This window comes from Xenia sp. Carnegie-2017, unplaced genomic scaffold, assembly GCF_021976095.1.
Source record: "Xenia sp. Carnegie-2017 unplaced genomic scaffold, XeniaSp_v1 HiC_scaffold_20, whole genome shotgun sequence".
Classification (NCBI taxonomy): domain Eukaryota; kingdom Metazoa; phylum Cnidaria; class Anthozoa; order Malacalcyonacea; family Xeniidae; genus Xenia; species Xenia sp. Carnegie-2017.
The window spans coordinates 9,474,813-9,489,635 of NW_025813483.1; the positions used below are offsets into that span (position 1 = coordinate 9,474,813).

The window sequence follows — 14,823 nt, forward strand, 5'->3', positions numbered from 1 at the left end:
CAACATTGGATTGTCTTATTTGGAATAAGTGATATACCAATTCCCGGTGGCCAGGGCAATCCCTTTTCCTGGATCGGTTCTACGAAAGTGCAATTTTTAGTGCAGTCCTACATTTTGGATGTATACATTTGCAGCTAACAACTCGATATTTTACGGAAAATTTCGATTTTTATCTCAGTACTGCACAAATCATTACAAAGCGCCTTGAATGCAGAAGCTGTTTCGTCTTGCGTTCTGATCTAAGACCATTGACAGATTTATGTACTAAGGCTTGTTTAGCCGGCCACTTTACTACTGCTAGTCTGCTATGCGTCTTTTTCTCTGTGTCTATTCACTGTAAAATCTATAAAACAGAGGGTTGGATATTGATGATCATTTTAATTTTAAAATGGCAGGACCAAAAATGCTATTTCCTGGGAATATTATTGGGCGTGTCCCTGATGCAAAGAATTTTTCTAAACCTGGAAGATATAATTGTAAAAACACGGGATGCTTTCTTAGTATTTGAAATGATTTGCCATGTTTATGAAACCTTTATATCGTATCAAATTTCGATTTCGATTTCGATTTCCCTTCTGAGAATTTTGCCGAAATCCAGGATGAAGAATTTTAACAAATAAGTTTCAAAACTCAAAACCATTTTAAACTTAGGTCGAAATGGAAACACGGTCAATCGTGTGGAAAATACCCACAATGCCATTCGTCAAAGAACATCGAAGCATGGCGTTGTTAAAATAGGTACAAAGCATTGAGCTCTGAGTAGTTCTTTGACAGATTACACGATGTCTGAAAAGGGAGAAGGTAAGCGAATACATCTATTCTTATTCATACTAGCGATCACGTAAGGAAAGTGTGGTGAACTGTAGAATTTTGATGTGAAATTTTCATTAGGAGAAGTTGAAAATTTAAACTCGAGCCAAACCAAATGCGAGAAAACGGATGGACCGCCATCTCCTAAACGAGTAAGTTTGTGATCCTAAAAGGCGAAGGCATTTTGATTCAGATGGATTATATACCATTAGACATCGTTACTGTCATTATAATACTCTGCTGACACGTCGCGGGCACGAAAAGACTTGTTTTTGTAAATTAAAAATTGCTTGTCTTGCAGCAAAAAACGATTGAAGTTTCTGGCGAATTGAAAAAGATGAGCAAAGAAGCTTTGCTATCAAAGTAAGTCTGAAACAATGCGCCGTTTCATCGAAGCAAGATGTAAAAGTTGTGTTTCCATTCGTACCTACCATGCTCTTTGTTTGACGTACTTTGATCTCTTTCATACAATTTCTATAATATCTGAGTAGTTTCACTCTATGGGCTTAGGCCAGCAGAACACCATTCTTCATCACCCCAAGTGTTCCATTGTTTATTGCAGGCTCCAAGATCAAGAGAAATACATCAGTCAAATGGAGGATAAGTTAAAGCAAACATCAAATGGTGAGTGTATATGAATGTAATCTTTCAAGAATGTAATCTTGTGAAAATTCTCGAAATTCTAATTTTGTAAAGAGGGAGGTGCGTTGTTTGAGCCATAAAATATACAAATGAAGTTAGGTCTGCCATATAGCGATACGCATGAATAAATTCTAGTCTAACCTTGTTTGTGGCCTTAATTACAGGGCACATTTGCACTGCAAGTGTGCAATCGCATTTTTCTAAGATCTTGTTTACAGTACATTGTATGAATGCCATGTAAAAAGTACAGTGTAAACCTTCAATTCCAGTAGTCTTTATTTCGAAAGAACATTAGTTACTGTTTACAGTGGCATTTCCTGATATTTGCATGCATAATAATTTGCTCACAAAGTTGCACCGCCCTCCCTCATCAAAAGCCCTGAAATTTTAATTCAAGCTGTTTTGGCTCATAGATGCATGGTGCTACCCATGAAAACCATTAAATACAGAAAAAGAATAAATGCCCTTTTGCAGTGAGAAGTTTGATTTAATTAAAATTGTGTTATAAAGTAAATGGTTTGAACCCGGGAGTATCGTAACATGTTTGTGGATGAAGATTATCCAGGTTGGTAGAGTCTTGAGAAGGACTGTTGGTATTGATGTAGACTGACATTTTGACAACCTTAGCTGAAGATGACTACCATTGCAGCTGACATTTTAACAACCTTAGCTGAAGATGACTACCACTGTAGACTGACATTTTGACAACCTTAGCTGAAGATGACTACCACTGTAGACTGACATTTTGACAACCTTCGCCGAAGATGACTACCGCTGTAGACTGACATTTTGACAACCTTAGCTGAAGATGACTACCACTGTAGACTGACATTTTGACAACCTTCGCTGAAGATGACTACCACTGTAGATTGACATTTTGACAACCTTCGCTGAAGATGACTACCACTGTAGACTGACATTTTGACAACCTTAGCTGAAGATGACTACCACTGTAGACTGACATTTGACAACCTTAGCTGAAGATGACTACCACTGTAGACTGACATTTTACAACCTTAGCTGAAGATGACTACCACTGTAGTCTGACATTTTGACAACCTTAGCTGAAGATGGCTATCGATGTAGACTGACATTTTGACAACCTTAGCTGAAGATGACTACCACTGTAGTCTGACATTTTGACAACCTTAGCTGAAGATGACTACCACTGTAGACTGACATTTTGACAACGTAAGCTGAAGATGACTACCGCTGTAGACTGACATTTTGACAACCTTAGCTGAAGATGACTACCACTGTAGTCTGACATTTTGACAACCTTAGCAGAAGATGACTATCGATGTAGACTGACATTTTGACAACCTTAGCTGAAGATGACTACCACTGTAGACTGACATTTGACAACCTTAGCTGAAGATGACTACCACTGTAGACTGACATTTTGACAACCTTAACTGAAGATGACTACCACTTTAGACTGACATTTTGACAACCTTAGCTGAAGATGACTACCACTGTAGACTGACATTTTGACAACATAAGCTGAAGATGACTACCACTGTAGACTGACATTTTGACAACCTTAGCTGAAGATGACTATCGATGTAGACTGACATTTTGACAACCTTAGCTGAAGATGACTACCACTGTAGACTGACATTTGACAACCTTAGCTGAAGATGACTACCACTGTAGACTGACATTTTGACAACCTTAGCTGAAGATGACTACCACTGTAGACTGACATTTTGACAACCTTAGCTGAAGATGACTACCACTGTAGACTGGCATTTTGACAACCTTAGCTGAAGATGACTACCACTGTAGACTGACATTTTGACAACCTTAGCTGAAGATGACTACCGCTGTAGACTGACATTTTGACAACCATAGCTGAAGATGACTACCGCTGTAGACTGACATTTTGACAACCTTAGCTGAAGATGACTACCGCTGTAGACTGACATTTTACAACCTTAGCTGAAGATGACTACCACTGTAGACTGACATTTTGACGACTTTAGCTGAAGATGACTACTGCTGTGGTTGTCGAAACGTCAGTCTACATCAATACCAACAGTCCTTCTCAGGTGACGTTACTCTACTAACCTCAATGATCTTCATTCACAAACATGGTACTATTGCGTTGTTGATAATTTTTCTCGGCATCCAGTAATTCTTTGCCACTGAAAAAACATGTTAAATAAAGATACTGGTATTTTGATGGTGGTAGTCGGTATTTGCGATATGGATCCGCTCTAATTTTTAATGAATGCAAATATATTCCTAAAATGTTTGCTGCGCCTAGTATTTGTGGCAATCAAGCTATGTAAATTTGCACATTTGAGCCCAATTACCCTTCTTTTATCACATGACTGTTAATTTTGGTTGTTTTTTGTCACATGAATTGAAAACCAGTATATAAAGAAAAATTTTTTACCTAACCAATAAATTGCCGCAGTCTATATCACTATTATTTGCTTGTAGATGTAAATTGTCCAGGTTGGTAGAGTTCTGAGAACGACTGATTGATCGACATTTCAGCAACCTTAGCAGTGGTCATGTTCATAGTCAAGTAGTAGTTTAAAGATGACTACCAAACCGCTAAGCTTGTTGAAATTTCGGTCATTAACACCAATAGTGCTAACTTGGACAATATAGGTGTACAAAGAACATGTAATGATACTCCCCAGATTCAAGCCATTCACTTGATCATTCGTATTCATTACAATCATTGTTGTTCAACTAACTTCTAGTTGGGGAACTGACGTCTTTACGAGAGTCCGAAGAAAAGCTAAAATTGCAGCAACAGGAGTCGACACGACGAGAAAACGTGCTTGTGATGCGGCTAGCGACGAAAGAACAAGAAATGCAAGAACTTCTGGTGAGATATATGTATGGAACATTTCATAAGACATTTGATAACCTGGCCATTACAAGTACATCATAAGCTTCCCAAGTTTGAAAGTACTCATGTGATGGTTACAATGACTGTGAGATTGCATCCGAATAATACAACGAACAGTTTTTTAATCGGGCTTCTCTTGGACTGCATCTTGTCATTAGATTGATGGCATTGGGAACAAGTGAGGTTGGGAACTTTTGATAATGTCAAGGTTTGAACATTCTAGTGATTCTTGTTCCAAAAGCTATTGTTAGCATCAATTCGACTGATCCTAAGATAATGCAGTGAAATATTAATTTATTGCTGAGAGCCAGACAGACAGAGGCTTGCTTAGCAATTTAGACGAACATTTGTTTTGGAAAACGAACTTTCTAGATAGCCAAGTAATCTATGAACACTTAGAACTTGTCACGAACTGTGGTAGATGCCATATTTTAAGCTTAGATTTCATTATTTTTAATCATTGTAGATGCATGTGAATTATTGTGGCTTATTGCATGGAAGTAATTTCTATACCTGGTAAACTAACTTGTAGTCTTGTATCAAGTTGGGAATCTTGTTACAAATGAACATTATAGACCGGATTTATAGGCATTTGAACTTTTAACTTCTCTGATTGCTCCTAATAGCAACACCCAAACGGAGAGTTTCGGCTTTAAGCGTAAACATTAGATGATTCATTTTAAAAGCATTTATTACTGTACTGAAGGACTCTAGTTATAACATCATATCATTTGTGACAAAGACTCAAGTATCAGCATCAGATCACTGTTGATGAAAAGAATGGACTATAGTAAAGAAAGACTTGACTCTCAACATGAAATCACTATTCATGAAAAGGATAGACTGGAGTATAGAAGACTTGATTTTCAACATGAGATTACTATCGATGAAAGCAATGGACTTGAGTGTGGAATAATTTTCAAGTTTTAACATCAGGTCACTTTGGATGAAGAGACTGGACTGGAGTATAGGGAGAGTTCAAGTTGAAACATCAAATCGCTCAAGATGTAGGAGAAGAATATATGAATAATATGAAGATGAGGATGAACCCCATTGCTCGTGCACTGCTCTCAAGTTGAAGGATTAAGGATCGTGAGTAACGATCGAATCAACTGAGAGACATTCAATAGAAATACATAAACACTGGGACATCGATATGTATTATGAATTTTAAAAAATGATGATCGACTCAGATTTTGTTCGTCTTGGTTGCGCGATAACTGCATCTGATAAAGGAAAGACTTTCGTTTTGATGAAAGACACTATTTTCCTATAAGTTCTTCAAAAGGTGGCTTGTTGTAAACCGAGTTCATCAGTTAATATCATTGCTTTGTAATTGTAAAGATTGTAAACCTTTTAAGATAGAATTGTATAGAAGAACCGCTCACCAGTTGACCTCGTTGACCGTTCTTACCTCTCAATTTAGATTTTAGCTTATGAAGATTCTCGTTTGAGATTGACGACTGCGTTTAAGATGCGGGTGTTTGATGTTTTTCGTCTTTCAATGCAATCACAATAATTTATGAAATTTTGAAATCATGAAAGATTGTTACCGTAGTTTTTGATAGATAAAACGAATTCACGTGGTAATTGATATTGAATTGGAATAATGAACGAACAATTAAAGGTCGAATTTCTGCAAATATATACATGTAGAAATTTTCAGCGTTGGATTCTGTAAAAGTTTCTGCAGCTTGATTTCCTCCTTGAAGGTTTTGTTTCTTGTGTTGCTCTTTGCAGATTTTGTTGCTTATGTTGATCTTTGAAGATTTTGTTTTTGTGTTGTTGCTCTTTGAAGATTTTGATGTTTGTGTTGATCTTTGAAGATTTTGTTTCTTGTGTTGCTCTTTGAAGATTTTGCTGCTTTTGTTGACCTTTGAAGGTTTTGTTGCTTGTGTTGCTCTTCAAAAGTTTTGTTGCTTGTGTTGATCTTTGAAGGTTTTGTTGCTTGTGTTGATCTTTGAAGATTTTGTTGCTTTTGTTGACCTTTGAAGGTTTTGTTGCTTGTGTTGTTCTTTGAAGGTTTTGTTGCTTGTGTTGATCTTTGAAGATTTTGTTGCTTGTGCTGCACTTTGAAGATTTTGTTGCTTGTGTTGCTCTTTGAAGATTTTGTTGCTTGTGTTGCTCTTTGAAGGTTTTGTTGCTTGTGTTGATCTTTGAAGATTTTGTTGCTTGTGTTGCTCTTTGAAGGTTTTGTTGCTTGTGTTGATCTTTGAAGATTTTGTTGCTTGTGCTGCACTTTGAAGATTTTGTTGCTTGTGTTGAACTTTGAAGGTTTTGTTGCTTGTGTTGCTCTTTGAAGGTTTTGTTGCTTGTACTGCACTTTGAAGATTTTGTTGCTTGTGTTGAACTTTGTAGGTTTTGTTGCTTGTGTTGCTCTTTGAAGGTTTTGTTGCTTGTGTTGCTCTTTGAAGGTTTTGTTGCTTGTACTGCACTTTGAAGATTTTGTTGCTTGTGTTGAACTTTGTAGGTTTTGTTGCTTGTGTTGCTCTTTGAAGGTTTTGTTGCTTGTGTTGCTCTTTGAAGGTTTTGTTGCTTGTGCTTCACTTTGAAGATTTTGTTGCTTGTGTTGAACTTTGAAGGTTTTGTTGCTTGTGTTGCACTTTGAAGGTTTCGTCGCTTGTGTTGCACTTCAAAAGTTTTGTTGCTTGTGTTGCTTTCTGAAGGTTTTGTTGCTTGCGTTGCACTTAGAAGGTTTTGTTGCTTGTGTTGCTCTTTGAAGGTTTTGTTGCTTGTGTTGATCTTTGAAGATTTTGTTGCTTGTGCTGCACTTTGACGATTTTGTTGCTTGTGTTGAACTTCGAAGGTTTTGTTGCTTGTGTTGCTCTTTGAAGGTTTTGTTGCTTGTGTTGCTCTTTGAAGGTTTTGTTGCTTGTGCTACACTTTGAAGATTTTGTTGCTTGTGTTGCACTTCGAAGGTTTTGTTGCTTGTGTTGCTCTTTGAAGGTTTTGTTGCTTGTGTTGCACTTTGAAGGTTTCGTCGCTTGTGTTGCACTTCGAAAGTTTTGTTGCTTGTGTTGAACTTTGAAGGTTTTGTTGCTTGTGTTGCACTTTGAAGGTTTTGCTTGTGTTGCTCTTTGAAAATTTTGCTGCTTTTGTTGATCTTTGAAGGTTTTGTCGCTTGTGTTGCACTTAGAAGGTTTTGTTGCTTGTGTTGCTCTTTGAAGGTTTTGTTGCTTGTGTTGCACTTTGAAGGTTTTGTTACTTGTGTTGCTCTTGAAGGTTTTGTTGCTTGTGATGATCTTTGAAGATTTTGTTGCTTGTGTTGCACTTTGAAGGTTTGGTTGCTTGTGTTGCTCTTTGAAGGTTTTGTTTTTTTGTGTTGCACTTCGAAGGTTTTGTTGCTTTTGTTGATCTTTGCAGGTTTTGTTTCTTGTTTTGCATTTTGAAGATTTTGTTACTTGTGTTGCACTTCGAAGGTTTTGTCGAAGGTTTTCTTGCTTGTGTTGATCTTTGAAGATTTTGTTGCTTGTGTTGAACTTCGAAGGTTTTGTTTCTTGTTTTGCATTTTGAAGATTTTGTTGGTTGTGTTGCTTTAGAAGATCTTGCTGCATGTGTTGAACTTTGAAGATTTTGTTGCTTGTGTTGCTTTAGAAGATCTTGTTGCATGTGTTGAACTTTGAAGATTTTGTTGCTTGTGTTGAACTTCGAAGGTTTTGTCCGTTAGTCATGTCTATATTCCACCTGCCACTTCCTAATCCCATTGCTTTGTTAAAATTTGGAAGAGTCACTCGAATTTGGCTAGTTGAAACCTCATCTTTCAAACTCATTCCTGATTCGTTCTCTTTGTAGACGCAAATTCATGATCTGAAACAATCCCAGAATCCCGCTGGTGAGCAACTCCGCTCCACGTTGCTCGACCCTGCCGTTAATATAGTATTTCAGAGGATGAAGACCGAATTGGATGAGACGAAGGAGAAACTGGAGCAGGCGCAGAACGACTTGAACGCGTGGAAGTTTACTCCGGACAGGTACGACTTTAAACGTTATGCAGTATGCGTGCGCCATTGACTCGAAGTCACGTGTTCAACTGTATTGTGCGGATTGCTTTGGAGATTTGTGCAGGCTATAATGAGATTGAAGGTGCAATGTTACCAACTTTAGTCAATCCAAGGCGTTCTGACTTTTGTCTCGGCAGCTTGTTTGTTTGTTTGTTTGTTTTTGTAAGCGATCGTCATTACCGCTATTCTGACGTGGCGTTCACAATTCGAATATGCGTCACACTACTTGTGAATTTTTTGGTGTGTTTTGTCTGCATTCGTGATCTGATGTAATGAAAAAGTTCATCAGTTACGAAGTAACTGTCGATTACAAATTTTTTCAATAAACTCGCAAGTGAAATGTATGAAAAACTTCAATCATTCTACTTTATCATGCCAAAAATGACGACGTTACACCAATGTGCAAGATGTCGGGAAATAAAAGTCCTTAGTTCTGTAAAATCGTGTGTAATCAAGTAAACAAACCCGAAACAGATCTCGAATTTAGCCATGTATTTTAAGACATCTGTCCGTATCGTATGTGCGGAGTTAGTAATGTAACTACACGCTGTGATTAACCAACTTAGCGGCGGACAAAAATTATCAATGTGTCAAAATATACGTGAAATAATACACACAGACGGTGCACGATGTTAAAGGAGTGGTGGTGTTATGAATTTAGCATTCTTTTGAAAGTCCCGTATTCACCAGAATGTCATATTTGAAAGGGATTGTGATGATCATACAAGGTTGTAAATGACTTGCACATGATCATGTAGTGTACTTTATACAAGATTGTACATGATTTGTACTTGAATATATAAGATGGTTATTAAGATTGTACATCGTAAGACAATATTTTACATCATTGAACATAATTGGTACAGCACACGTCTACATATGAAAAATGCATATCGTCGGGGATGTTAAAAAAAACGACATATCGTCGGGGATGTTCAAAAAAACAACAACACATTTGGATATTCATCCCAATGAAACGTAGTTTATTTAAAATAATCATACACGACGTCGAGCTTATGTCCCATTTATACAGCATAAATAGATTACATGCGTGCAGTGAACTCAATATATCTGGAATGATAACGACAATACATTTTATAGATATGAAATTGAAGCCTAAGTCCTAGTCTCTTGCGCGGTTTGTACGTCAGTTCCAGTCCTTCAAAGTCGAATATTCACGCGGTTTGTACGTCAGTTTCATTCCCCTGAGTGCCAAACATACACGGCCGATATAAATTTGAATACAACTTGCAGAAGCATAAACATATAAACAACATCTCGACAAACAACACGCGAGGCCAACTCTTCGCAAAAGGTTATTTTTTACAGCTGAAACTTTACTACAGTGAGTTCGTTGTAGCTTACAACTTGTAACGAGGAAAAGCCAACTGATTTTATTTAAATATTGAGTTCACTGCATGCGTGTGACAATGATTGAAAAAATAATCGAACAAGGCTGAGGCACACCATGCAAAACTTTCAAAGCGAGCCAATTTTTTACTTCGCGACGCGTTTTCTCGAGTTTGTTGCTAACGAAGAGCGAATATTGTGTAGTGTTACAGGCAAAAAGTTGATGGCAAAATGTCGCATGTTGATTCAAGAAAATCAGGAACTCGGTCGGCAACTCTCTCAAGGGCGCGTCGCTCAACTCGAGGCGGAGCTCTCCTTGCAAAAGAAATACAGCGAGGAACTGAAGACGAGTCAAGATGGTAAGTAACGTTCCACGTGATGGTCAATTTACGTTTTAAACGCAAGCTCAGTGGCGTAACCAGCCGCATGTTTGTTCATGGTCTGTAAATATTTAGTTGTTCTCCCCACTGCAACACAGGCTCAGTGACGTAACCAGCCGCATGTTTGTTCATGGTCTGTAGATATTTAGTTGTTCTCCCCACTGCAACACAAGCTCAGTGACGTATCCAGCCGCATATTTGTTCATGCATTGTAAATATTTTGTTGTTCACCCACTGCAAAAACAATACATTTCTAAAGAAACGAATAATGGTAATGACTGAAATTTATTTTACGCACGACTAAATTTGCAGGCTTGTTACGGCACTGTTTATTTTGTTATTTCTCACGTATAAGATCGTTATCCTTTTGAGTATAGGCTTCAGCACTCACTCCAGTTGGTTTTATAAATTGGAATTTGTACGCAGTTTGAAGGAAAGATCTGCGTTTAGTATGGGTGATATAGGACAGTTGTGGTCGCTCGGAGGCCGTTGTGGATGCTTAAGGTTGCTGTGGTTGCTCACGCCTCTAGCCATTAGGGAGGGGGGAGGTTGCTAATTCAAGTTTACAGCAAAGCGTCGTGGCAGTTGTGGTAAATGGTGAAGTGAGCCATCTGTGTTGATATAGTAAATAGTCTTTGGTGATATTCTTTGCTGAAGATATGAGGACTTAGTCCGTTTTTATTTTCAATGAGAAGATGAACTTGTAATGACGAACTACGGTTCTGGTATCTTAGGAAAAACTTTTTGATTGAACAATTTTTCGTTTTTCATACAAGTGCATTTTCTGCTACGGGCGATTTCTGGAGGGTTATTCTAACCCCTAAAAAATTTCGAGCGCGGAAAAGTGAAATATTTTATTATTTATTGCTGTATTAGCTGATTAATCTGTTTCATGAATTCTAGCATTCATCTACTTGGGTCAAGATGGACCTTTAAGGCTCTTGTTCGTCGGTTCGGAATTTAAACACAGATTAGATACATACGAAAGAGCATCATAGATTTTCGTTTAAAACTTCTGTTTGCTATTTTCAATGTTTCTGGGGGGGGGGGCTTATTGCCTTTGGTTTCTGCTTTGACCGAGTAAAGTAACAATGACGTATAGCGCTTGAGCAAAAATCAGTTGAGATGACATTTTGTATTAAATTGTATATGTGATGTGAACGCTATGATTAGTATCCTTGAGCTTACAAACGTCTCCATTCTGTTTTCATGAGTTTAGAACTGAACGAGTTCGTGATTCAATTGGATGAGGAGGTTGAAGGCATGCAATCTACAATTCTCGCTCTTCAGCAGCAGTTGAAGGGCGCGAAAAAAGAGCTCACCGAGGAAAAGGAAAGCAACGAAAAACACGTAGAACAGATAGGCATTCTAAAACGAAGTCTGGATCCCGTCGGAGCTCAACTGCCAACTTCTGTAGAAGGCAGGAAAACGTTTCCTCGAGACGGCGATTCGCGTCGTCACATGACTGATAGGACAGAGACCGAGTTTGAAGAGTCTGGGCACGAGCCAATGGAAACCGATTCCAGCGAACGTGGAAAAGAGAACATAAAGACTGGAGGAATTCAGTTTGAGTATAAGGCTTCTGAACCACAAGTCGATGATCTGGGAATGGACTTCAATGGCGAAAAGTTCGAATTAGATGCGGGAGGTAGTGATATCGCGAGGCCAAGCGGTGAACACGTGATTTTAGACTCCGGCGATGTTGTTCCTGCTCATGAAAATGCGCATTGTAATGCAGAAAGCGCTGTAATTGGTGATAGTTTTTCGAAGACCGTTGCTTTTGAAAGTGCACGGTCGGGCATGGAAAATGACACAACTACGAGCGGAACCTCGAGCAAGTATGTTCAAAACTCGAAGCTTGACGCGGAGTGCCAACGCACCGCATCAGAAGATGACGAGGAAGAATCGAAGAACGACGGCTTGTATAATGAACAGAAAAGGAAAGGCCTGAGAATTATCGTGGAAAATCCTAAAGCGATTACGGATCAGGCGAAGTCCAACGTAGAGCGAACAAGAAGCAGTGCCGAAAACACTAGAACAGGTATGAAACAAGCAGACATCAGCACAGAGCACCCAAGAACCGTTGACCACTCTGTAAACACCCCGTTCGACGTCGATCCCATTCCACTAGATAATGGTGGCGCGTTTTGTGCCCCTTCAGAACCAGGTCAGCGAAAAGCGGCTGGGAATGTTCCCTGTCCAACAACTTTTTCCATCAGCCAAATTTTGGGGGAGCCCAGAAGGACGCCCTCGCCCGATATACCGTCAGGGGGGGTTGATGCAGTTGTGACTAAGATTCCCTACATCGGAGGGTATAAAGACTCAAAGAGTGAGTCTACGTTTAGGACCGAAGGTCCCGGGTACATTAATGGGGGTAGTAGGGATGGCTCCCCACCCTTGGTGACTTAGATGTAGAGGCGAGAAGGGAGGGCAATGATTTGTATATGTAGGTGATGAATTCATGTTTTTTTTTGGAACTGTTCGCAATTACTGGAATAAAATCCATTTTAACTAATTTACGTTTCTAAGTATTGTCCGACGCATATGTTGGTAAATAAAGTGTTCCGATGACGAACATAAAAACTCACATCGTGTCTATTTCTTTGACGTAAAAAGCAGCTTTTTATAAAACTGAACACTCGTGAGATTAATTAATACATGTATGGAGATGTAGATCGTTCAAGGTTATAGTTCACTCCCAAGTGGACTGTTGGTGTAGGTGTTGATGTTGACGGACGTTTCGACATCCTTAGCGGTAGTCAGTTTCAAAGTCAAGTGACGTCGACCCTTCACCAACAGTCCCACTGAGCACTCCACCATCCTGGACGATATACGTCTATAAACATTTAAAAATACACACTGGCTCAAACCTTTTACTCTATCGAGATAGATTAGTGTTCCACTGGTTGAATGTATGATGTATGAAAAGACTTTCATACTCGCACTTTGCCATCTTGGAATCACACATTAGTTGCGATAGTCGAACATTTCGTGATAAAGAAGTAGAATACATTTTCACGTTTCTGTACAGTTATATCAACAGTTTCATCATTTACTTTTCTACCACAAAGAAACGAAACTTTTATTGTAGCTTTTTGCATTATAATTTGAGTACAGCATTTAACACACATTTCGTTCTACATTCATCAACCGGCATTCATTCAATATTTGGCAACATTTGCATTATTACAGACGCTTCAATTTTCATTCAATCGAAAGTCAAAGCTGTATTTGGAGTCTAATTGTTCATGAAATATGTGTAATTCGTGATGTTCCGAAGTTTAATTCTAGTTTTTCCAAAGGTTTTTACGCGATAAGATGAGCAAGCTCTTTTGGCTCCATTTGTTCGGAATTTTGTGTATGATTTTGCTTTTGTCGTCCTTTACGAAAATCGAACAACAATTCACGATAAACATTTACCAAATTTCGGAAATTCAAGAACCTTGGAATTCTTAAAATTGCCTGATTGTGCTGGGTCTAGTACATATTCATTCTGTTCAGTGAAGTAAAATTTATAAATTGATAAAAACGCTTAGTCCTTAAATTGTAACTTAAAAACAAAAATTTGTCGATTTAGCTGTCGATATAATCAAGTTGAATAGCTTTCTATACCCGAGGTAATGAACCAGTCATTAATACCGTCCATTAACTGTAGCAGGAGGCTGTAGAGTTTTCTTCAATCGAGGGTTCAGGAAACAAAATTCGCAATTTTTCAACTTTGCTTTTTTCTTCTCGCCGGCAAATGTAATTACAGTCTGTAGTTTCATGGAATGTATTTTAAATGGACGATTGATCAACTATTGCAATATGTATGGAAATAGCAAATTCGCAAAACTTTTTCGGATTTTAATTACATCAATTTAATTCTCTTTCCGTTGTTTGAACTGAAAGAGTGTTTCCTGGAAAAGCCCATTCTTAAATTTAGTGAAACCGTCACTGTCATTAGTTAACCACCCGTCGATCGCAATGTGAGACAATTTAAAGATGGGGTATATTTTCTTTTCATTATATTTTCATGACAAATTGGCGTCTTCATAGTCGCCAGCGATATTGAATTAATGAAATTGATAGAAATTCAGACTGCGGTAATGCCTTTACTAAGCACAATATTCTAATGATATTAAAATCCATTCTTCCAAAGGTTATTAGTCGCGTTTTTATCCATTTATCTATATTTTATCAGGCACCATTATATAAATGAAAACACACGGCGAATATTGAACGCCATTGCTCGTGAATTGCTGACAGCAGTCGCATGTCCGTTTTGAAACAAATATTCTTGTAAAACTTAAAATGTGACTCACTAAAATTTATAATTCACATCATTTTGTTTCAAGAACTTCGTGTCTTGATTTGTTCTCTTCCGTTTCCACAAGAAAGGTTATTGTGTCATATTTTTCGCGTAGGTGTGCTGAAGTTTGTGATTTATTTCAATAAGTAATCGAGAATATACAGTCCTGTTGAGTCGAGCTAAACACGAGACATTATCTGCGGATTTTTGATTTGTTCATTCATTATTTGGTTTGCCGTAGTATTAATTGACCTTGATAGGGATTTTTTATGCGACGAAAACATGTCAGTTCTTCGAAGTGAATCGCAGTTCGCTTCTCGTTTGCTCGTGTTTCGAAAAGTCTCTCGTAAAAAAGTTGCCCAAATTTTCTCTCCCTTGAATAATTGGTGAACGATTAGTAAATTGACTGACTGGACAGGAAAACAAAGCGCCTTGTGTCATGTAAAAAACAGACTTAAAGTAATAAAAGGTGGTTTGCAC

At 38.1% G+C, this 14,823-nt stretch overlaps 1 protein-coding gene and 1 long non-coding RNA gene across 2 annotated transcripts; both read left to right on the top strand.

The window, feature by feature from the left end:
- Window positions 1-707: 707 nt before the first annotated feature.
- On the top strand, window positions 708-12,639 carry LOC124441262 (pre-mRNA-splicing regulator WTAP-like). The gene is made up of 8 exons (XM_046991712.1): window positions 708-801; window positions 892-962; window positions 1,112-1,173; window positions 1,373-1,434; window positions 4,170-4,297; window positions 8,114-8,292; window positions 9,877-10,031; window positions 11,272-12,639. Exons 1-8 carry the CDS (start codon window positions 783-785, stop codon window positions 12,459-12,461), a joined length of 1,866 nt encoding a protein of 621 aa, XP_046847668.1. The 5' UTR covers window positions 708-782; the 3' UTR covers window positions 12,462-12,639.
- LOC124441266 lies at window positions 6,424-7,988 on the top strand. Its single transcript, XR_006946926.1, has 3 exons — window positions 6,424-6,455; window positions 7,781-7,808; window positions 7,975-7,988. It is a non-coding gene; the product is annotated as an uncharacterized LOC124441266 (long non-coding RNA).
- Window positions 12,640-14,823: the final 2,184 nt, after the last annotated feature.